The sequence below is a fragment of the Rhinolophus hipposideros genome, assembly GCF_964194185.1.
Source record: "Rhinolophus hipposideros genome assembly, chromosome: 13".
Taxonomy (NCBI): Eukaryota; Metazoa; Chordata; class Mammalia; order Chiroptera; family Rhinolophidae; genus Rhinolophus; species Rhinolophus hipposideros.
In genome coordinates, this window is record NC_138059.1 from 3474582 (window position 1) to 3497247 (window position 22666).

Here is a 22666-nt window from a genome sequence, read left to right on the forward strand (position 1 = left end):
CCAGGACTCCATGCTATTTTTGTAGCAAGTCACAGCTGTCCCCTACATTCTGTGTTCTCCCACCACAGCCAAGGTCGCTGCAGGCTGGAGGGCGAGCGGCTCTGTGCTCCTTGGAATATCCGGGGATCGTTCCACGTATTTCATTAGCTGCAATCGGGGCTGCACTTACTTCTCCTTGGGAAGCATATGGCTGAGGCAGATGGCTCAGGAGCATCTGCGTCACATGCACAGGTTCCCATTTGCTGTGTCTGCTGATGACTTACGAACAGAATGGGTTTCAGAATGAGAAGATGCAGCCTGGGTGTTAGTCTTCTCAGAAGGACCCCGTCGTGTGTTTCAGGTGTACTTGCTGCCGGCTCTTTGCGAAAGAACCCGGACGGGTGTGGAAGCACAGGTCCTCGTGAAGACAGTGGGAAGCAGAGCCAGCCTCGGCGACCTTGCTCCCTGTGCCACGGTGCAGGTCACTTCCACTGCTTAGGACACACCTCTGCCAAATGCTCAGGCCAGGTCACTGGGGGCTGTGGTCAGCCGTCCGTTCTATAAATATCTGCCCAGCGTGGACACCGCACACAGTGCCAGCTCTGTGCTAAGCGCTTCCCTGTCTGCAGCGCCCACACTGATGATTTAGAGCCAATAAACCGTAGTATAGAATTTCGATTTTATTCTAAGTGTCATGGGGGGTGGGTGATGAGATCCGGCTTATATTTTATATTTTAAAATATATATATTTTATATATATTGATGACTGCTAGAGGGTGGTCATAGTAGAAGCTGAAAACAATGTTTTCAGTGTCCAATATTGAGAGAAAACCATACAAGGATCCAGACAGGATTAGATGAATCAGAACCATATTTTGAATGTAAATCCACAGGATTTGCTGATGATTCAATAAAGGGGTGAAGGGGAAAGTGAATCAGAGTTGACCAGGAAGTATCTTACTATTATGGGTAAGAGACTGCAGGAGGAATACATTTGGGAAACATAATAAAAGGTTCTATCTCGGGGATGCAAGTTTAGGGTGTGTACTTGACATCCAAGGGATAATGTCCAGTGGCTGAAGGATCGGGCCCTCTCAGGAGATAGATGGGGCTAGACTTCTCAGCCTATAAATGGTGTATAAAGCCTTGGGGACGGTAGGATCCCATAGGGAGAGAGAAATGCCTAGAAGAGACAAAAGACCTGGCGCCAGGACCTGGATGGAGGTCTACAATACGGAGATGGGGAGATGCCTGGGTGCCAGCCCCAGGAGTTCGGGGGGAGCAGTGAGGCGAGAAGCAAGTCAGGAACTCACTTTCCATCAGCAGGCAAGGGGGGATACAGAGTCCTTGCTACCCCATGGTGTCATGGTGGTACTGCCATTTTTGCCTGAGAAAGACCCAGGGCCAGCAGAGTTCCCATCTCACCCAGCCTCTCGGCTAGTAAGTAGAGAGATTCTTCATGTTCTGTCTTTCCCAGCAGTGCCCGCTGCCCTGGCCCACACCTGCCCTGCCAAACTTTGAAGGGCAATTGAGGGTTCCCTTCCTGCTTTCCCTGAGAGTTCCGCCAGGAGCTGGTGGTCACATCCGCTCCACGCACCTGTCCTTCCAGCAGCATATTATTCCACTGCCATTCCTCCAGGCACTTGTCAAACATCAGACCCTGCACCAGGCTCTCTCCTAGGTCACCTCCAATCCTCCCGGTCGATCCTTGAGCAGGTATTCCCATCCCCAGTCCACAGGTGAGGAAACTGAAGCTCACATCTGAGAAGTTCCTGTCCACAGGTGCTCAGTGTACAGATGGCAGAGCCCAGAGCAAATCCGCATCTTGTAACTCAGATCCATTCTTTTTGCAAAATCCTAAGGTACAAGGCATGGACTGGACTCTGCCCTTGGATTGCTGTTGAAACACCTGAGATGGCTGAGTGGCTTAGGACCCGAGAGAAGCCCCGCGGGGGAAGTGGTGGGAGACTGGAGGACGTTAGTGGTGGCCTGCTGGCCTTTGGCTGGTGAGAGTATATCGCCACACATGTGATTGGCTAATAAAGCATTCTCACGCGCTGGCCTTCCCTTGGCCTTTAATAGGCAGATCACACTGGTTTATAATTAAGTAATTCAGCCCACTCGGTGTCGGTGGGAAAATGCTCCCTGGGAAATTGTAGTGGCAGCCCTTGTTCATTTCCAGCAGGTTAAATTGTAGGTAGTTTGTCCCTCGTTCCTTGCTTTGGTTTCTGTAAATATGAATTTCTGCCAGGCCCTGGTATCTGCTTTGTGACTTGGGTTTTCTTGTGGCCTGGGAGAGGAGTCAAACAACCTGAGTCCTCAAATGACCACTGATGTCGGGGAACTTCCCCCTTCTTCCCTGCGTTCAGTGATAATTAATTGATGGATTGATCCAGTGACATTTGAGAGACTATACTATGTAAAACCTGCTGATTCGTCATTCCAGAACTTAAAGTCTTTTTTCTATGAAACAGAAGTGAAGGAGCTGTGTGAGTGCCATGAGGAGGGAACCGAGTTGGGCAATATTGGACTAAATATTGAAGAATATTCTTGTTTATTGTGTCATCCCCAGTGACTAGCATGAGGTGTAATGTATCACTTGTGCGAATAAACAAACTACCGGATGAAAGAATGAAAAAAAAGGCACAAGGTGTAAAGTCTCCAATCTGCCATTTCTTATATTTGACATGAAAGTCACTTCACCTTAGCAGATCCTGAGTTTCCCCGGGAGTGACATGAAGACTCTCGAACCAAGGTCATGTGAGATAAGGAGTGTGAAAGGCCTGGAACGCAGACCCACCAATCCCAGGCTAGTTTCTGTAGAGCACTTAGAAATCAGCAAAACCGTTTTGTATGGATTATCCCAGAATCGTAACTTTCCCAAATAACAGAGTTAATAAATAGCACCCCAGACTTACTCTGTGGTACATAATTTGCTACCTCCATTAAAATTGATAAAGTAGGCCACAGAAGATGTTGCAAATAATGCAATGTATCTGGAGAGATGAGGAACTCATCCACACGAGGAGATAAGCAAACAGACTACATCAGGGACAGATGTGGGAAAAAGGTATGCCTTGCAAGGGACCCTGTGACTATTCATCGCTGAATCCCACTGTTTTCCCAGAATCTGATGTGTAAGGTGATTATAAGAATTTAATGAGTGAATGAATACATTTTATGGCAAAAATCACAGAAACAGATGAATATGGGCTTATGGGTAAGGCATAAACTCAGATCCATGCACATTAAAGCCAAGAATTCAGTATTCCATGTACAGCAGTACATTTTGAGTAGAAAGCAAGAAAAACGTTTGATTTTCTTTCGAAAGGCAATAAAAATGACAACCGAAACGCAGCCCTTTATGATTTGTCACCAACATCATGTGCTTTGAAAATTGAAGGTACAAGTACATTCACATCCTTTCAGATATTCCGCACCAGTGCTTGTGTAGGTAAGTGCTCTGTTAGCAGAAATGCCAGCCCACTTTCCCCATTGCATGTTCCCCAAGCTCCGTGATGACTCAATAAAATGCCAGCTTAGGAGACAACTGGCTCTGATCAGCCCCTTTTTGTGGGGGCTTCTCATGGCCACACAGGGTCTTTGTTGAGAAGGTGGTTCTCTAGAGTTCCAAGAAACTTGTACGTAGCTCCCCCTTTATTCACGGTTTTGCTTTCCATGGTTTCAGTTACCCACTGTCAACAACGGTCCAAATATATTGAATGGAAAATTCCAGAAATAAACAATTCATGGGTTCTAAATAGCACACTGTTCTGAGTAGTGTTATGGAATCTTGACCAAGCTCAGCCCAGGACGTGGTTCATCCCTTTGTCCAGTGTATCTGCCCGTTAGTCACTTAGTAACAGTCTGGGTTATCAGATCATCTATCCTAGTATCGCAGCGCTTGTGTTCAAATCACCCTGATTTTAACAATGCCAGAATCACATAACTCTTATTACAGTATATCATTATAATTGTTCTATTTTACTGTGGGTTATTGCTGTTAATCTCTTACTGTGCCTAGTTTATAAATTAAACTTTATCATAGGTATATATGTGTAGGAAAGAAGTGTAGTATATATAGGGTTCAGTACTATCTGCGCTTTCAAGAATCTTGGGGGTCTTGAGACATATCCCCTGCAGATAAGGGGGGCTACTGCGCCCTTCCTGGTGAAACTCCTTGCTGGACCAGTTGTCCAGATGGGCATTGAGGGCCCATACCTTGGGACCCCAGGTGGTAACTCTTCAGGTAAGCACTGCCATTGCTCTTCAGAGCAGAACCTTTGTGCCAGATTAGATGGGCCCACAGAGCTGTCCAGCTCAAAGTATCACCAAACCAACCTAGGGCCTTGGTGATCATCCAGAGTCATCATCTTGGGCTCCAACTTTTTCCAGGAACAGGTGGTCCTTGACTGATGCACAGTCTGTTAATACCTACTGGGTTGGGAAAAGTCTGCCCCAGTCCGACAGACCTCCCTAACTTCCAAACTCCAGAAAAAGTAATCAAGAGCTTGTCCCTTCACTGCCAGGTGTTTCCGCTGTCCCTATGCAGATTGTCCCACTTGTACTTTGGTGACAAGGTCTCTGGGAAAAGTAGCAGGCTTGGCGGAGTCACAGAAAGTCATGTCATGCCTCTGTCCCCTGGCAATGAGTATGCATTGGCCCTACCAGTCGGAGAACTCTTACATGCTAGGGAAATTCAGTCTGGTCATTCTCTAGAATTTCATCTTCTAACAGTGAACATCTGCTTCAAGGCAGCTTTCTCTTCTGCCTGTTCTCTGAAATGGTTAGAAAAAACAATAACGCTTAGCTTCAAGGTGAATTTCTGTCCCTCCTGTTCCTAGAACTAATCAGAAAATGATCTTGTGGAAAGAACCATAATCATTACCATTTTCAGCTTACCAGGAAATCTGCCTGAGTTTTGAGAATTATACAGTTAAGCACATGCATTTGACTCCTCATCTCCTCTGAGCCTCACCTTCAGAATGGGGGTCAGGCAGGGCATGGTGCTTGTCTCCTTTACGCCCATCCAAGGCCACACAGATTTCATGCGCCATCCAAGGCCACACAGCGAGAAAGTGGTGGGGGCCAAGTCTAGAATGTACGCTTGTCTTTCTGAAGGAGGTCCTGCTTTAAACCATCAGAAAGCCAAGGTCCTGACCTTGAGGTGCTCCTTCCACTTCTATGAGCTCTGAAGTGTTGGAGGATTCTCACATATGAATGTGGCCTGAAGAAGTTCAGTGATATCTTCTCAGCATCTTCTGTTGGAATAGCCCAGACCTCACCCAGCTGTCCTCAAGCCTGGAGGGTTGGAGGGGGAGTCTGCAGAGTTTGGACCATTTAGCACCAACCTGATTCTTTGGGAAGCTCCTATGTGTAGGCAGAGCCACGGCCGTGGCCTTGGAGAGGGAGCAGACTTCAGGTCACATGTAAATGCCCATGAGAGTGCTGGAGGCTTGGTCTCGGGGGCAGAGGGTTCACGCCAGGTGAATAGCACCTACCCTTGCAATCCACACTCACAGAGCCCTCTGGGGCGAGTGGGGAGCTCAGCAGAAGGAAGGTCATCGTTCAAGTTGCAAACATTTAGAGACACATAGATCTGTGACAAACTGATGCCACTCATTTTTTTGTGAAAAGTAACAGTAGAACTGAAAGTCATTTTACTCTTGCCTTCTGGCCTGAAATTTCAGATTGACCTGCTTGAAATAATGTACTTTTGGGACAGTGGGGGCCATTGGCAAGTCCCTCTTTCTCCTCTGCCCCATTCTCTTTTGTCTACTCCCTTCCTCTCCTTTTTCTTTCAATCCCCTTCTATTCCTTTTCCCATCTCCTTTCCATCTGTCTTTTCCCCTCAAAGTTCCAATCCTCCTTTGAGGTATTTACGTGTGGTACTAACCATGGCACACACACAAGAACAAGACATATTTGGGGAGACTCTCATACACGTTCTCATCGAATCCCTTGAGTAGAAGTCTGGTTACCAAGCAATAAGTAAAATTACTCTAGAGAGAAAAGTGGCTGTTTACACCATAGCTAGAAAAGGGCAGCATCCCCGAGTATGAACAAAGGCTAAAAGGGCAGAGGGAGTCTGTACCTTCCTCACCCCTGGGTGTCGGTGCCTGGGCATAAAAGGAGGGTACGCTGCACATGATGTGACGAGCGCCCTCTGTCTGCCAAGGAAGGCTCAGCAAAAGGAGCAGGAGAGTCAGTTGTAGACATTTCAGGAAGGGGCCTTGCCAAGGAGAAGATGGTAGCATTTCCTTCAGAATGTCAGGAAGAGAGAGCCAGGATAACAGGCAGCGGGTCCAAGTGTGGGTCGTCATTGAAAAAGGGAGAATTCCTGTGGGAACAGAGTGGGCAGGCGCCCAGAGGGCACCTCATGATCAGTGAGCCTCCTCTTGTAAGAGGACACCTGTTGCATGCCCTACTTAATAGTGATGAGAAAATGACACAGAAAGTTCCATAGGGCGTAAATAGTGCCCCTGGGCTAACTGGGGCACCGTGGGGTTTGGTGACTGCAAATACCGTTGAGTCCTGTGGTCTACTTTATCCATCTGCTCAAAATCGGACGGGGTTAATCTTCCATAAAAAATGGGGTCCGTGGAAATGTTTTCTACAGGAAGTGCTCAGACCTTTCTCTAAACTCAATTAAAAAGTCATCCTACTGCATGCTGCATGCCCAGTGCGTGCCTGGTCTTAGGATCTTGATTTATTTTATCCTCTTTCTGTCTACACTGATCCCAGGAGGTCAATGTGGATAGGCCCGTTTTTCACATGGAAAGCTGCCATTACAAGAGGTGATGTCATTTGCCCAAGAAGGCAAGTGATTGAACTGTTTTGCTGGCTGTGCCTTCTGGTCCTAGACGACTCCTGTTGCTTTGACCTTCAGAATATTTACCCCATCCATCCTCTGTCACATAGTTGGTCTGGCTGATAGATCAACAAGGTCTTGACAGTGATAGAGAAAGGGCTGGTACAGCAATTAAAAGCAGAAAGGACCCTTTTTGTTCCTGTTCCCAACGGACTCTCTAAGCCATCTAGGCACAGTGCATAGGTTCTCGAGCAGCTTTTCTTGGCTGGTTGGCTGAAATTTCCTTGTTATTTTCTTGGCTTCCTTTGCAACCATCCTATTTCATTCTTTTGGTATTGCATTACTGAGTACCCACCTTCTGCTAAGCATGGGTACATTTTGTTTTTTATTTTATTTATTTATTTATTTGAGGTATAATTCTCAGTTGCTAAATAGATGTGAGGATGAATTCCACAGTGCCTTATTATCTAGCAAGACGCCTGTCTCTCCTTTGATCCTGGGTCTTTCCATCTGTGGTCAAGCTTGTCCCAGCAATTTTCTATGACGAGTAACGAAAGTGACATTCGAAAAACACTCTGGAAGCTGTGAAGCTCACATACTCGGTCATTATTCTGAGTAGGTACTCACTGCTTTGTATAAGCATTAGCGGTATTTGGTTTACAATACTTCTATGTGTCCCATTGTGCAGTTCATGTGTTAAGTGACCTGAAGGGATTCACCCATTTGTTCTCCTTCTTGACCCTGGTCAGTGGATGTACTGAGGTTTCTTAACCCCATCAGGTAGATTTGTCTTCCTGAAGTTCACCTTTGCAATGGTGTTGAGGGATTGGGGTGGAAGTAGAATGCACTGGAGAACACAGAGATGAACAAGTTCCTTTAGAAAAAAAGAACTCGGTATCTAATGCAATTAGAATGAGTACATTGGCTAAAACTCAAGACAGGGGGTTCTGTATGCAAATGCCACTTTCAGGAGAGAGCCAGTCCCTGAGCCCTGGGAACTCCTTGTGGAAGGAAGGGCAGTTTCTGTCCTCAGTTCCCTGTTCTTCTCCTCATTGTTTCCGGGGTATGGAGTCTTGGAAGACTTCACGGGGGGCAGGGGTGGGGAGGCATGTGAGCAGGTCAGGAATTTAGCAGGTACTAATTTCCAGCCAAGGAGCACTGCTCATATAGTATGACAAGTGATTTGGCCAAGATCATACGGTTTTTAAGAAATTAAATGAGGTTCATTCTGAGATGCCGGCCTCATTCTTCTGTGATGTTAATCTTTGGACGTTGGAAAGTGGTTTGGCACCATTGCTTTCCCTGAGCTGGACAGACATAGGTGGGAGCCTATGGGGGGGAGGTGGTGGGGTTCATGGGCTCCCACTTGTTCTTGTCTTGCAGACAGCAGCAGCCTGCATTCGGCCTGCGTCCACGACAGCACCGTGCACAGCCGGACTTTGCAGATCTTATACAGGAATGAAGAGGTACCCGTCAGGGATGCCGCCATCTTCCAGGCACATTTGCTCTTAGATGGCGAAAGGGTAAGTCATGGCGTCTCCCAGCGGCCGTGGTTGCTGTCCCCGCCTGGTGCCTTTTGTCTCCGTTGCTAGGTAAATGGTAAGTGAAGCAGAACCTGTAGATTTGCTCTGCAACCTGACAGATGGGGACTCGCGATTTTAAGGCATTCCCGCACATACGCATGCTTTCCTTCATCCACGTGCTCACTTCCTACTCCAAGCAGTTTCCACAGACGACTTCCTGCCTTGCTTATCTGCTCCTCATGGGCCCATTTGTTCGTTTACTGGGGCACTTTGTGAGTCAGTCTGTGAGCACGTGCTTTGTGTCAGGCTCTGGGTGAGGGACGGCGCTGACGAAGGCAGTAGGTCCTCCACCCTCAGGGACTGAAAATGTACAAGGAACACAGACACAGAGCAAGCATCCTGAGAGGTGATATGCCCCGTCCTAGCTGTGCATACAGATGAGCAGAGGTGTGCCCAGGAGGCAGAGACGAGCTCTGCGGAAGACTGCCGGTGGTTTCACAACAGATGCATGTACTCAGCATCCGTCACATCAAGAGAAAGAGGAAGGGCATCCCAGCAGGGGGAACAGCATGAGTAGAAGCCCAGAGGCCTCAGAAACCTCCTTCCAGTTGCTGGACCGTTTGGTCGAAAATGCCCTATTTGTTCGGTTAACCTGTCAAAGGAGTATCTGAAGTCTAAACCAGTGGTCTCCCTCCCTGAGGAGGGAGGGTAGTCCCATCTCAGATCCCTGTTGCTGCGCTCTAGCTGATATTTCCTGTTATAACACCTTTGATGATATGGATGTGTATTCCTATTTGGGAAGGCCCGAGCAGAGGCAAGTCCCCCACGCACGCGGTGTGCGTGAAGAGGCCTCCTGGCCACCTCACGTCCTCCTCTCATGCCCCCGGGGCTTTTTGTCCTCATCTGTCATGGGCTAGGCAGTGACCTGGTTCCTCTGTACGGTTAGACGTGAAAAGCTCTCACTGAGTCTTCGTTCATCCATCCATCCATCCATCCAAGGTGGGCTAAAGATAAACTAACGAACAAGAAAACATCCAGTGTCTTGGGGTTTATATTTGAATGTGAGATCGATACATCACAATGTAATCCAATAAACCTGTTGTATTGATTGTATCACTGAGCCTTCGCACAGTGTGCTCCGCTCACAAGGACACTGAGAGTAGGATTTGCCCCCCTGTTGGTGGTCCCGTGATGCTCCCATTGGACCCACCCACAGTGGAGGAGAACTCCTGGCAGGGCCCCCTCTGAACGCCTTGCTGCTACCCAGGTGGGTACTCGGGTCAGGAGATTACTAGGACCCCAGCTTTAGCACAAGCTTCACACAACGTGGACATTATTCCCTGGAGGACAAGGGACAGACAGGAGGTGCTTCCTCCCTGAGAAGCCAGCACCGAGCTGAGACCCAAATGCTGAGGAGGAGCCGGGCACGCTAAGAGCCTGGGACAGCGACATTCATGGAGGAGGGCACAGCAAGGACAAAGTCCCTGAAGTGGCAGCGAGGTTGGTGTGTTCCAGGAAAAGCAAAGAGCCAAAGACACTTGCACAGTGAGCGAGGGGAAAGGAGCAGGAGATGACGCTGGGGAGGTAGGTGGGCCAGACACCCCGAGCACTAGGCCCTGGGAAGGCGTATCCTCAGGCGACGGCCAGCTGTTGGAATTGTCAGAAAGGTGGAATGGCGTGATACGCATTTTAGACTGTTGCCACCCTCCCACCCATCTGCTAGCTCCTCGGGGACAGTCTCCTGTCTCTGTTTGCGTCTCCAGTATCTGCGTAGGACTAACGTAAGGACTGTTCCCATCGTGCCCTGGTAGCCTCCCGTTCCCCTGCCCTCTGTCTTCCTTATGCTTTCACTGTGAATGACGTGGTACTTCACCTGTAATGGAAATCGACAAGACCAGAATGAACTCCTCTTAGCTGCGCTGGCTCTTTCGACTGCTCTTCTGCCTTCCCTCTGTGCCTTCCCCACCTGCTGTGGACCCTGGAGGTGACTAGGTACATACACTGCCCACTAGTATCCTTGCGTTTTGGTTTCCATTTAGATTCAGCCTATAACAGGTGATTGGAGGCAGGGAAGGGATGGGACCAGGGTATTCACTTCCCTGCCTCCTTCCGCGCTGGGTCCTGGGGGCTCGGGGGTCTGTCCAGGGCAATACTGGGGCCTACTCACACTAGCTCTCCAGAGGTGAAGGTACACATCTCTTTCTAGCTCCACATTTAGCTTGAGATCAATAGTGATGGAAAAGTTTACACCTCAGGAATCGGCAGTGCTACAGCTCAGGCGTTTTATTTTCCTTCAGAGAGCTGGTTGTTGAATGTTTCCCAGCCCATCACTGGCTGTGTCCTTCTACCAAAGGCCTCAGCTCGGGTTGGGGGCCACTCGTGTAGCTCTCTTTTCGGCTCTGATAAGCACTCCCTCTCCCTGACCCTTACGTCCTCAGGTGGTTACGGGGCCCTGAGATCCTGAGCCGTCATCTGTTGCTTTCCCTAACTGCTCCCACATGTGTGCAAACCATCCCTTTAATGAACTGTCCTTGGAGTCCTCATTCTGACTGTGCCATCTGCTTCCTTCGCGGACCCTGGTTGATACACTTTGTTTAGGAAGAGATACCTTGAGTGTGTTTGGAGTATAAAGGAGCTCTGTTCGGCTGTGTGCACAAGCGCAGCTTTTTCAAATTCTACTGAGAGAACGTCACTTTATCTCTCATGAGCCGTCGTCATTTGGCAGGTTGACCTCAAAGACCTTGGTGGCAGAGTTGTTTGATGGGAGGTGGGAGTGAGTGAGTACTCCTCTGACAACTTAGTCCTTATTCCATCTTAATTCTATCACGGTCTCGCTCCTGCCGCAACAGTTTAAAGCCTTTCAAGTTTAATTTCCCCAACACTCAAGGTTAGTTCATATGCGGTTGGAACAGCCTTAGTTCTGAGGTTGAACAGAGAGTCTCTTTGACAGTGCATACTGTCTCCCTCTGCATACTAAATCACTTATCTCCACAGCTAATAACTTATTACTATGTTTGGGGTAATCCACACAGCAGTAAATAATGTTAGACTCAATCATTATATAGAAATCAGTGGCAATTAAAGTTAATTGGATATGCCCATAAAAACTGGATATCTGAAATAGATCCATTAGCTTTTTTCTAGTCAGCTTAATAATTGTCAGCTTATTTTCATAAGCTGAATATTTGTCAGTTTATGACCAAAATTCTGAGGATGTGTGAACCTGTGTGCGTGTGTGTTTTTTTTGGTGTGTGTGCATATGTGTGAGTGTGTGTATGTGTGAGGGTGTGCATTTGGATGGAGGGGCAGAAAGCCAACAGCCAAAGATAACATGAATGGTTAGAAAAGCCAGTGACTTTGTTCTGGAGCAATCTTGCAATTGAAGGTTTATCAAGACAGTGGTGAAATCACAGCCAGGCTCAGTCTAGCCCCAGCTCCTGCTGGCCCAGGATTTCTCTCGTGGCTCCAACGGAATTGCAGCAAGTTTAGGACTGGAGTTTACAGCGAATTTTCATTATCCAGGAGAGTGCATGCTGAGAGGCTGGTGCAGAGGGCTTGCTTTGCCTGTGCCACTTCCCAGGAACTGCAGGCAGGGCGCTGTGGTGCTCGGCTTGTGTGTACAAGACAAGGTGCGTGATTATGCAAAACAAAGCTAGAAGATGCAGTTATTCATACTAGCACTCGGATCCAGCAAAATGTTAACTTTTAAATGCTTTTTTTAACAACAAATTTGAAAACCGCAGGACCTAAAGATAAATTCTACCCATATGTCTCTGCCTAAGTTATGCGTAACCAGGGACTTATTTCCCAAGAGGCCATTGGGTAAGAGATTTCCCTCCCTGCAGGATGAGAACATTCTGGCAAAGAAACAGAACCAAGAGTGGTGGGGATGGAGAAGAGCTTTATTTATTCCTCAAACTACATTAATATTTCTGTGTGGCAGGCACTATTCCTGGAGCTGGAGATCCAGAAGGAATTAAGACGAATCTCTCCCTGAATGGCACCAGATGACTGGGGACACTGGCAAGAAAATGGCCAGGGGGGCGTGTCCATCAGTAACTGTTATAAGCCTGGCTCACATGGTTCTTCCAAGAGCTAGCCCAGCATTGCCAAACCCCCGGGCATTCTTTTTGTTTGTTGTTTTCCTTACAAGCTGAAACCTGCGATAGAAATGTGAAATTACCTGATTTTTAAATGTAACGTGTAAGTTGCAACTTGCACCTGTATGAGGACTGAACAAGATATGGCTGCAAGTGACATTGGGCTTACAGACTTCCAGGTTATAAACCTGAAGCAAATAGATTCCTGTGCTAATTAATGAAAGTGGGGTGGTTTTTTTTTTTTTTTTTTTTTTAAGCTAAGAATAGAAGCCATTGCAGATAGGACATGAAATGCTAAAGCGTCTTAAAGTATAAATGGTGACATGTAATGGATCTCAAGACAGAAATGAAGGATCTGCTTTCCTGGGAAGCTGAGCCACCTTGGGATATAACTTCACTTTTTCTGAGCATCAGCTTGCTCTGTGCCCCTGGACAGTGGTACCCGAAGGGGAAGGTACCTGAGGGCAGAGATGATGTCACCTCCAAAGTCATCCCATCACTAGCCCAGCAGGGTCCCCTCTGCCCCACCCTTCCCCACACACACACATCACTCCTGCTTAGGAGGCCTCCAGATCCAATTGGGGAATGGGGTTTCCAAGAGCCCTGCAACACAGAAAACTTGCTCTACTGGCATTTTTTTCCCCAAATGGGCTTTTTCCCCAAATGTGACTGCATAAATCCCCTCCTTCTCTTTTCCATGTAATACCCACAGATATCCTGTTCAACTAGAATTCCATGGGGCATGTGTGGGAATTCTGCTTTAAGCATAAATGCCATTAACTCTGTGCTGAGAGTCCTTTTCTAAGCTTTGGGAAAGAGACCAGTGAATTTTCCATTCGGACCAGCCCTGACCCTCAGAGTTGCCTTGAACTTCGTTTCTCTTTCTTGTAGGTGGAAGAGGCTCTAAGTGAAGTCGATTTTCAGCTCAAGGTGGACCTGCATTTTACGGACAGTAAACAGCAGTGAGTGTCCCTGAAACCCTTGAGCGTGGTACGGAATTTCCTGCCACCGGCTGGGGTCAGCTGCAGTGTCCCTTCACTGTCACAGCTTACCCAGGAATGCGGGCTGAGCATGTCCATGCAGTCATTTCACACCACAAGCATTTCAGGCGGCGGCTCAAAGGCCTGCACAGAAGAGTCCTGAATCCCGGGCTCTACTACCTGACACCTCCACTTATGTTCAATGCAGTATTAATTCAGATTAATGACCCTATGAGGTGGCAAACCCCAAGACCCCTCATGAATCAAAGGCGGTTCTTCCAGGATTCCACATCTCTTGGCTTATACCTGCTCTGGGGTTGCAACTCTCTGGAAATTGGACAGCCATTTTTGTGTAAACTGCCTCCTTGAAGCTGTTCTGTGGCCTCTTTTTCCTACTCTGGGGTGAACTGTCATGTCAGAGCCACTCTAGGTTTTTCTGGGTAGTACATAAATAACCCTTTTTCAGGTATTGAAAAGCCCAGTCAAATATATTACCAAGGCTCTAAACTCTCATCCAATGTATAACTTCCTTTCATTGTCATGGTGGACTGCTGCTGAGAGGACGGCGGCCTCGCCGCCTGCGCGTGGAGGCCTGACGTGTGCTGACATGTACACGGCCATGTCTAGTCACACGGTGTCTGGGCCGCACATTACGGACTCCTCACTCGTGTCTGGCCCCAGGCCCCTCTGGCCACCTGCTTCCCCCATCACTTCCATGTTTCCCTTTGTGGGATGGTGGATGCTTGAGCAATCTTGTCTTCCCTGCACCATGCCTAGGACTTCCTATTCGGACACCATCTGGAACTCAGAGGCCGTAGAAGAGGCTAGCCTTCTTCCTAACTGGTAAACTCGGAAGTAAAGCCCATGCCGCCATTGCTCTCATCTTCCCCTTCGCCTCTCTGAGGTTTCTATCGTTCACTCATTTCACTAGCCCACCCCTGCCCTATCTCCTTAGGCCCACATCCTTCAGAGACATCCAGCCATAGCTCCAGGGTAGACATTTCCCATGGATCGCAGAACCCTGCCATTGATTCCAGAGTCAGCCTAGAAACCACTGTCCACCCAGCCCTCCAGGCAGCATTAATGAGCAGTCACGGTAGACACAGGAAATGAGATCTTCCCGCCGTGAAAGCAGTAGTTAATAGGAGATGGACCCAAACAAAATGTGTCAGATCAGCAGCCTAGGCTCTGAGCTCATTATCCGTGAGACACTGGGTAAGTCCCTGCCTTTCTATAAATCTCAGTCACCTCATTTATAAAGTGGGCATCATTCTAGAACCCTCCCTCACAGGCCTGTTGTGAAGATGACGACCGACGATGTGTGAACAGCCTGAGTGCATGGTTGCTGAGTCAGTGTCTTCCTTCTGGTGGCTTCCTAGCCACAGTGAGGCCAGACCTCCATGTGTCACCTCCTCTCTACAATACAAAATACTTAATAACAATTAGAGCAGGGGTTTCCGTGGAGTATGAGATTAGTCAAACGGAACAGGAAGACAGAGGCTGTGGAAGAACTGAGAATGCTATATTTTTTTCATAAATTGGGTTTAAGGATAATGAGGCGTCTGTACCACTTCCTGGCGGTAGACGCTAGGCTTTGAAACATGACCCAGGCAGACGGACGCCTTAGAACGATGGAGGCCTGCGTGGGAACGAAACATAGAGGTGTGACATTTAACACCAGGGTGGAGGAGCTCTTGCCCTCTGTCTCATCCAGTGGATCTCACTGCAGGTGGGATGAGTCCGTCCCCCAGGGACGTGTCTCCATGTCTGCGGACATTGTTGATTGTTGCACCGGTGGGATGGGTGCTGCTGGCATTTCGTGGGCAGAGTCCAGGAACTCTGCTAAGCATCCTACAATGCACAGGACAGAACCCTTCTCCCCAACAAAGCATGATCCAGGCCCCAAAGTCAGTTTTACTGAGGGTCAGAGAGCCTGCTCTCGTCTAACCTCACATTTGTACTTGTTACTCTGCAGAGGGCTCTGAGCATACGCTTGCCTAGGGATGGGGAGTTCGCTCCTTCCCACCCTGTCTCATCCCGTCCCTGGACCCTTCTGCCTATCAGGAAATGCTTCTTTACTTCCAGGAACAAGCCATCATTTTGTGCCGCGAATGCCTGGATGGCAGTTTACATAAACAAGACATCTCTTCATCTCCAATTAAGCATCTTTCTCTCTGCTTTGTGTTTTTTGTTCGTTTGCTATTTTTTTAGTTCCTTTATAAGAACCCAGGCATTCTCCTCTCAGTGGTCTCTGTCTTTTCTATGTTGAGACCCCCACCACGAAACCGAGTTTCATCTCTATTAAGTGGCTCTCTATCCAGAGCACAGAAGAGCTATCACCTCCCTCTTTCTGAATTCTTTACCCCTATTGATGTGGCTTACAGTCTTGTTAACATTTTTGACATCTTTGCTACCTTGACGCATATTTCCCCCTCCTGTTGTTCAACCCCTAAGCATATTTCTAGAATTCATACAAGCCTGCATCTGAATAGATTCCAAGCAATAATGTGCAGTAACATAGAACAGACTATAGAGTCAGGTAGACATGGGTCTCACATTTCAGTTTTGCCTTGTGACTTTGAACAAGTCAATTGACTCATGTGGGTTTTCCTTCTTCCTCTAGAAATAGAATAATAGTAAATACCTCATACGATTGTCACATGGATAGAAGGAAAAACCACCACGTTCACTTCATCGTGAGGCCTCGATACTCTGTTGTCAGAATTAAAGGCAATCTTAGTGTGAATGACTTTCTGAGACTCGGGGTGTAGCCCCCCCCATCAGGCTTCTCCCTGGTGGGAGGAGGCCATCACTTGTGGTCGAGTTATGGACTCTCACTGGCCTCCAGTGAGTTAGTTGGCCCTTTTATGGCATTGATTGTGTACACAAGCTCCAATCAAGGATTTCGAGAAGCAGAATCCTTGGGGCTGGGTCTACGAGTTTTCCGCCACGTCTTCCTCTCTCTGTGTCGCATTTCCTCTGTGGAGGGAGAAGGGGCTCGGCCTCTGAGTATTCTGAACCCTCTGCTCCTCTCATGGGTGATGCTCCAACCGGCTGTCCTCAGGGCTCTGTTGGGAGAAACTTGGAGAGCCTGGGGGGTTGGTTTCCAGCGTTGAGATTAGCACTGGGTGGATTTTATTTAGGGAAGACTCAATCCCATTTTTATAACTAAAGACTGTTGAACCTTGCCTACTGGTTGGCTGGTCTCTTAGGAACCAGACACTAATTACAAAATGCCAGAGCAAAGGTGGGGCAGTCCTTCATGAAACTACTTAACCATTGTGCTTTGGGAGTCAGTCAGTCAGTCAACTTCCCTTTTAATAGGCAAACATTTGACCAACTTCTGTGTCGCTCATCGTTTGCCAGAAACTATGGTAGGTGTTGGGGATATGAGGATGAACTTGTCACGTTTACTGTCCTTATGAGGTAGAAACGTAGCAGAAAACACAGACCTGCCCAGGAAGTGCAGTGCTGGCCGTCTGTAGGGAAATAAGAAAGGAAGTGGGCAGGCAGGCCAGGCGTGCTATGAGCCTTGTGAAAAGCTTGGCTCTCCCTCTGTCCTTGACGGGTGAGATAGGAGTCAGACAGCAGAGCACGAGTCCCAGATATGCCTAGAAGTGGCTGTATGATGTCTCTCTTCCGTCTCTGAGCCTCAGTTTCTTCATCTGCCCAACGTGGGGAAAATGATTCCTACTGGTATTTGCTGGGGTTGGATAAGATGCTGTACGTACGGTGTGCGGGGCGGGGGGTAGGCAGGGCGAGGCCATCATGTACACCTGCCTGGATGACAGCCGATAACTGGCCACCACTCATGAGCGGTCACTCGCTTGCCTTCCAGGCTGAGGGACGTGGCGGGGGCCCCCATGGTCAGCAGCCGCACGCTGGGCCTGCACTTCCACCCACGCAGAGGCCTGCACCACCACGTCCCGGTCATGTTCGACTATTTCCACCTGTCGGTGATCTCGCTGACCGTCCACGCGTCCTTGGTGGCTCTGCAGCAGCCCCTGATCAGGTACGAAGTGATGAGCCCTGCGGTGTATGGGGGAGGAGCGCGTGGCCTTCAGGGCAGACTTCCGTCTCGGTGAGGCTGAGAAGCACGGTGGGGCCAGGCTTGATCAGCACAGACCGAGGAGCTTCTCCCAGGCTGATGGGTCAGGCTCTCGGCCTCACTGAAGGGGCAGGGGAGAGGCGGGCGGTCACGGCGGGGCAGGGGAGAGGCGGGCGGTCACAGCGGGGCAGGGGAGAGGTGGGTGGGGGCTGTGGAGAGGGCACCAAGAGCCACAGGACCACAGGCAGGGACCCCGGACTGCCAGAGTTGGATCACACCTGAAAACGGTCCCTATACCTGATGTGGCTCTTTTCTAACTGCCTTAGAAGTCAGTTGGGGAAGTCACCTGAAGTCCCGAGACACGGAATCGTTATCTCTAAAACAGGAATGCTAATGAGGTTTTGGTGACTCTCAAATGGGGACAGTGGCCAGGCACGTGGTTGGAGCTTGTTCCTTTGCAGTCTTGGCGGAGAGGAGTACGGGCAGAAACTCATCAGAGGGGCTCGGGTTTCTCCAGGGATGGGCGTAAAAATAGAACTGTCTTCTGGTCTCTGGATTTTGCAGGAAGGATTTCTATTAGCTCAAAGGACCTGGGAACAAAAGGAACCCTCGACAGTTATGGGAACTACCAATTAAATAGGTCAAGCTCTACTTTTTCCAGAAAAGCCGTTTCCAAGGCATCGGTTAAACCCAGGCAGAAGGAAGTAGGTGTGAAATGAACACTTAACCTCAAAAGACCCTTTATCTTTCCTGAAACAGGTTGAAGAAAAGAATCCAATTATTAACCCTCAGATGGGTACAGTTGGATTTCACAAGAGGGATTCAGATCCTCTGGACAAGCTAATCAGGACCTTGCTTGAGTCAAATGACGAGTCATTTTAGTTACTCGTGTGCAGGCTGTCCCCTGAATGTGCCGTGAGCGTTGCCGCCCACATGCACTCCACATTTCTGCTGCGCTGTTCATTCGATCTGTCTTCGAGCTAAGCGGGAGACTCACTGCACAACCAATCAGAGTCAGGCTTGTATTGTACGTGGTTACGTTTGCGGTATTATCAGCAATGACTGTATTGCTCTAATAGTCCTCACATAGCCTCACGGTTAAAGTGCTGGTATCAATGGATGAGGGACCAGACGCCCTGGGACAGTGGGAAACTTTCCCCAGGTCATAGAGCTTACAGGTGCTGCTTCTGGGCTCTGAAGCCTGGCCCACTGGGTTCGCTGGCTGCCTCTTACCGCACTTGGCTATAATCCACTTAGTGATATCTCTACCTATTCATTCTTTGCACCCAGTTGGGCTGGTAAACTGCTCTTCTGTGCCCATTGGGCTGAGTCTGCCTTCCTCGTGTTACATCTGCCTCCCTCTCTAGACCAAAATGTCCTTACGGTGAGGTAAACTATGTCTTAATTATCTTGTCACCCTAGCCCCTCACACACTGCCTGGCGAGTGGCACGAGCCCACAGAATAGTTAAACAAATGACGAACATACCAATATAATGTCAGCTTTCTTTCCCTTTCGCTGTTTTCAGCAGGGATGTGGGCCTCTTGGATTAAATCCTTCCACACGTATTTCTTGAGCACCTGTGCTGCAGATGGTGCCAGCGGAGGCTGTTTGTTGTCAAGACCCCGTTTGCCATCAGTGACGTGGAATCTCCCTGGGGGCCTAAGGCATGCCTATAAAATAGTGTTCACGATGTGACAGGACAATCGACCGTTAGGATATTGAATAGAAGAGATCTGAAAGGAAGGGGAAATGAGTACAAGCAGACTTTGCCAAAATGTCGATTGATGAAAATCAAAAAAGGTAAAGAAAGAGGGAGATGATCGTAAACCCAACTGACGCAAATTCAACTAGTCCCACCGGCTTCCCTCACCCTCTCGACCCTTCAGCCGATGGCTGCCATCACTCTGTGGCCTCTGATCTTTGTGATGATTCGCACAGCTGGCCAGTGTCTGTTTGCGTGTCTGTGGGGCACACTGAAGCATTCCCAGCTAGTAGCAGTGACATAGAGCGTGCCTTATCGGTCGTGACAAGCTCTGATGTCCATGAATCTGTGAGCCTCTTGTGCGCACATGGAAGTACAGGCTGGCTTATGTTTCTCAAGGTTCAGGAAGGGGACGGGCTTGCAGGAGCTCACTCCAGGTAGTGCCACCAGAGGGAGTGGAGGCAGGACTCCGACCGTGCCAGGCCAAGTGTCCCCTCGTCCTTCTGTCCAGGAGCCCACTCCACCTGCCCCTTGGGTTCTGTAACCTGAGGCTCTGCCTCTGTGTCTCTCAGCAGGCGTGTGGTTGGCCTTCTGGGAGCATTTCTTTGTACACGTAGTAGGATGTGTGTCATCCTTGGCTCCTGAGCTGACTTGGAGCCAGTTGCATCCCCTCGTCATGGCGGCGTCCAAAAATCTCCCTTCCAAACACCCCCACGGGACGAATGGCCCCTTCCTTCTAAATGGCTTATTTTGGAGGCTCCAACCCCCAACACCCCTAAAGGGACTGAGTTCGTGGTACCATCCCTTTCTTTACATTCTTTTTACCCCTCTTCAATTCTCTTCTTTTCAGTTTTACTCGTCCAGGAAGAGGCTCCTGGCTCGGGAAGGGTGGCTCAGATACGGGATCAGAACAGTCAAGCCTTTCTCTGGAAAACCTGGTCTTTGGAGCTGGATACTGCAAGCCGACTTCCTCGGAGGTAATGTCTGCATGAGGGAAGCCAGTGGCCTAACAACTGCAAACTTTGCTTGGCTGGATGTATGTCCTGGGAGATCCCCACTTTCAAACGTCCCATTTAGAGATTTCTTTTGCTCTGTGTGTCTCTTCATCTCATCTATCCATCCATCTCTTCTTTTTCTACTACTGAATTTATCAACCATATTCCTAGTGCCATGTCCTGGGGCAGATGCAGGGGACAGGACCTTCATCTGGCACCTCAGCGTGGTCCCTTGAAGAATATGGTTTTGTGGAGGTCACAGGGCCGGTTGTGAGGGCTTCCCCTGGACCATGTGGAAACCTTGAAAGCAGGTTGGAATTGAGCTGGTTTCAAAACCTGGCTAATATCTCATTTGCTTGCTTCTCTGAACCTCAGTTTTCCCGCCTGTAGAATGGGGTCATTCATACTTTCTAATGTCACGGGGTAGAATGTGTATCCAGTGCTGTCATGAATGTAAAGTTTCAAACCTGCTACCTGGCACTTAGCAGGTGCGCAATAACTACACATATCCTGTCCCCCCCCCCCCGCCCCGCTGTTCCCTCTTCCTAGTACACACCTGCTGTTATTCTCTGAGCACAGCGTGTTGGCCCACCCAGCACTACTCGGTCCATCATCCTCCTGGGCCAGTCAGAGATTGTTTTTTTTAGGGAACTGCTCAGAAATGACTGGCCTGTAGTAGTCTGCATTCTTCAGAAGAACAAGAGCTGGGTACATAGATGATAGATAAGAGAGGTAGATGGACAGACGGATGGATGGATGGATGGGTGGGTGGGTGGATAGATAGCGGAGCTATATATGATATACACATATATTAAGAGATTTATTGTTAGGAATTGGCTCATGCGATTATGGATGCTGAGAAGTCCCACCATTTACAAACTGTAGACCTGAGAGAGCCAGTGGTGTAAGTTCCAGTCTGAGTCTGAATTTTAAGGCAGGAGAAAACTGATGACCCAGCTTGAAGGCAGGCAGAGAGAAGAAAATTATCTCGCAGTCTTTTTATTCTACTCAGACCTTTGTTAGATCGAAGAGGCCCCTCCACGGTGGGGAGGGTCGTCTGCTGTACTCAGTCTACTGAATCAAAGGTTAAGTTTATCCAGAAACACCCAGACAGGCACATTCAGAATAACGTTTAACCAAATGTCTGGGCGCCCTGGGGCCCAGTCAGGTTGAGCACACAGGGAACCGTCCTATATCCCCGGTGTAAGCGTAAAAGGCTCTCCACGCTCAGCCAGGCCCCCAGAAGGCGCTCCGTCTTCCTGGGCAGCCGAGCTCCACACTCAGAGGGTCCTGCACTCGGCTGGCTCTCCTGTGATGTCACCTTTCCCAGCTCTGAGTCCCAGCCAGGAGGTCTGGCAGCAAAAGGTGCCCAAGTCATGTCTCCATTTGGGTCAGGCCTTTGTGTCACATGTGTCACGAGAGGAGCTAAGAGGAGAGCAGTTGTGACCCTCCTGAGGGCCAGAGGACCTGAACCCAGGAAAGGGCTCTGTGCCGAGGAAAAGGCAGCTTTTACAGCCCAATGGGACTGCTTTGAAAGTGGACTCCAGTCACTTGTAGAGGCAGGACCTCAAGCAACCACCGAGGCCCTAGGAATCAGTGGCCTGCCCATGGACACAAGACCTGGCAGGTAGTGACAGGGTGGGAGGCAAGTGACCGCCAGCATGCGTGGGCATTTCTGTATTACTTCCTGTGCGCGGTCGGCGTCAGGGCTCCAGCAGGGGACTGTAAAGTGATAGAAAGCGGGGACTCGCTGTCAGCCTGCATCCCTGGGGCCATGCACAGATCCTTCCTGGCGAGTGCACGCCTGTGTGTCCCCAGGATCACTGGCGACTCCCCGCTGCAGACCTCTTCCTGCTCTCGGCCCCCTGTGGGTCCTCCTAGGCCTGTTGTGAGCACTTCACAGCCCAGCCCTCCCTCTGCCCAGGTCTGCGGCTCACTCCCCACACAGCACCTGCTGACCCCAGAGCCTCCCCAGTAGATTTCCTACCTGAAAATCTCCAGCTCAGACTCTGCTTTCCAGGGAAGGTGGCATGGGATGTTAGGGAATGGCAAAGGTCAGATCAGCTCAAAGCATGTTCAGCACTTACTTCCCGAGAAAGAAGCCTGTGCCGGTACCACAGGGGCAGAGAAGGGGGAGGAGGATATGGTGACTGCCACGCAGGAACTCTGATGCTCGACTCCCTACACCGGGAACGCCTCGTACAAACGCCACCACCTCTGGGAAGCACTCTCTGATTGCTTAGAAAGAAATTCTGTCTCCCAAATGCTTCTTCCAGTCTACTCTGGGCATCTCTGTCTCTCCTGCCCTGGGCGCCGCGTAGCTGGGGCCACAGACCATGTCCTGCAGCTCCACGTCCCCAGGGGCCAGCAGCGAGCCTGCAATGCATAATGAGTGCTCCAGAAATGCGTCAGACTAATGATTGGCACAAGTGCACAAACTGTGTATTGTGGAACGCTGAGTGGAGAGAGAGCCGAGCCACACAGAGGTTTGGTTCTGTCCCAGCACACAGAAAGCTGGGAGGGAGC

At 49.3% G+C, this 22666-nt stretch overlaps 1 protein-coding gene across 4 annotated transcripts in view; it reads left to right on the plus strand.

Moving 5' to 3' along the window:
* FAM135B (family with sequence similarity 135 member B) overlaps positions 1 to 22666 on the plus strand; it is a 184939-nt gene that overhangs the window by 112515 nt on the left and 49758 nt on the right. For 2 of the 4 annotated variants that reach the window (XM_081071184.1, XM_081071185.1), the window contains exons 4-7: positions 8174 to 8313; positions 13305 to 13375; positions 17232 to 17405; positions 19996 to 20122. In XM_081071184.1, the coding sequence (XP_080927310.1) occupies positions 8174 to 8313; positions 13305 to 13375; positions 17232 to 17405; positions 19996 to 20122 (512 nt within the window). Of the gene's footprint in view, positions 1 to 8173; positions 8314 to 9009; positions 10306 to 13304; positions 13376 to 17231; positions 17406 to 18735; positions 19244 to 19995; positions 20123 to 22666 lie in introns of those variants that run through there. The other 2 variants (XM_081071186.1, XM_081071187.1) reach the window with 2 other exon arrangements.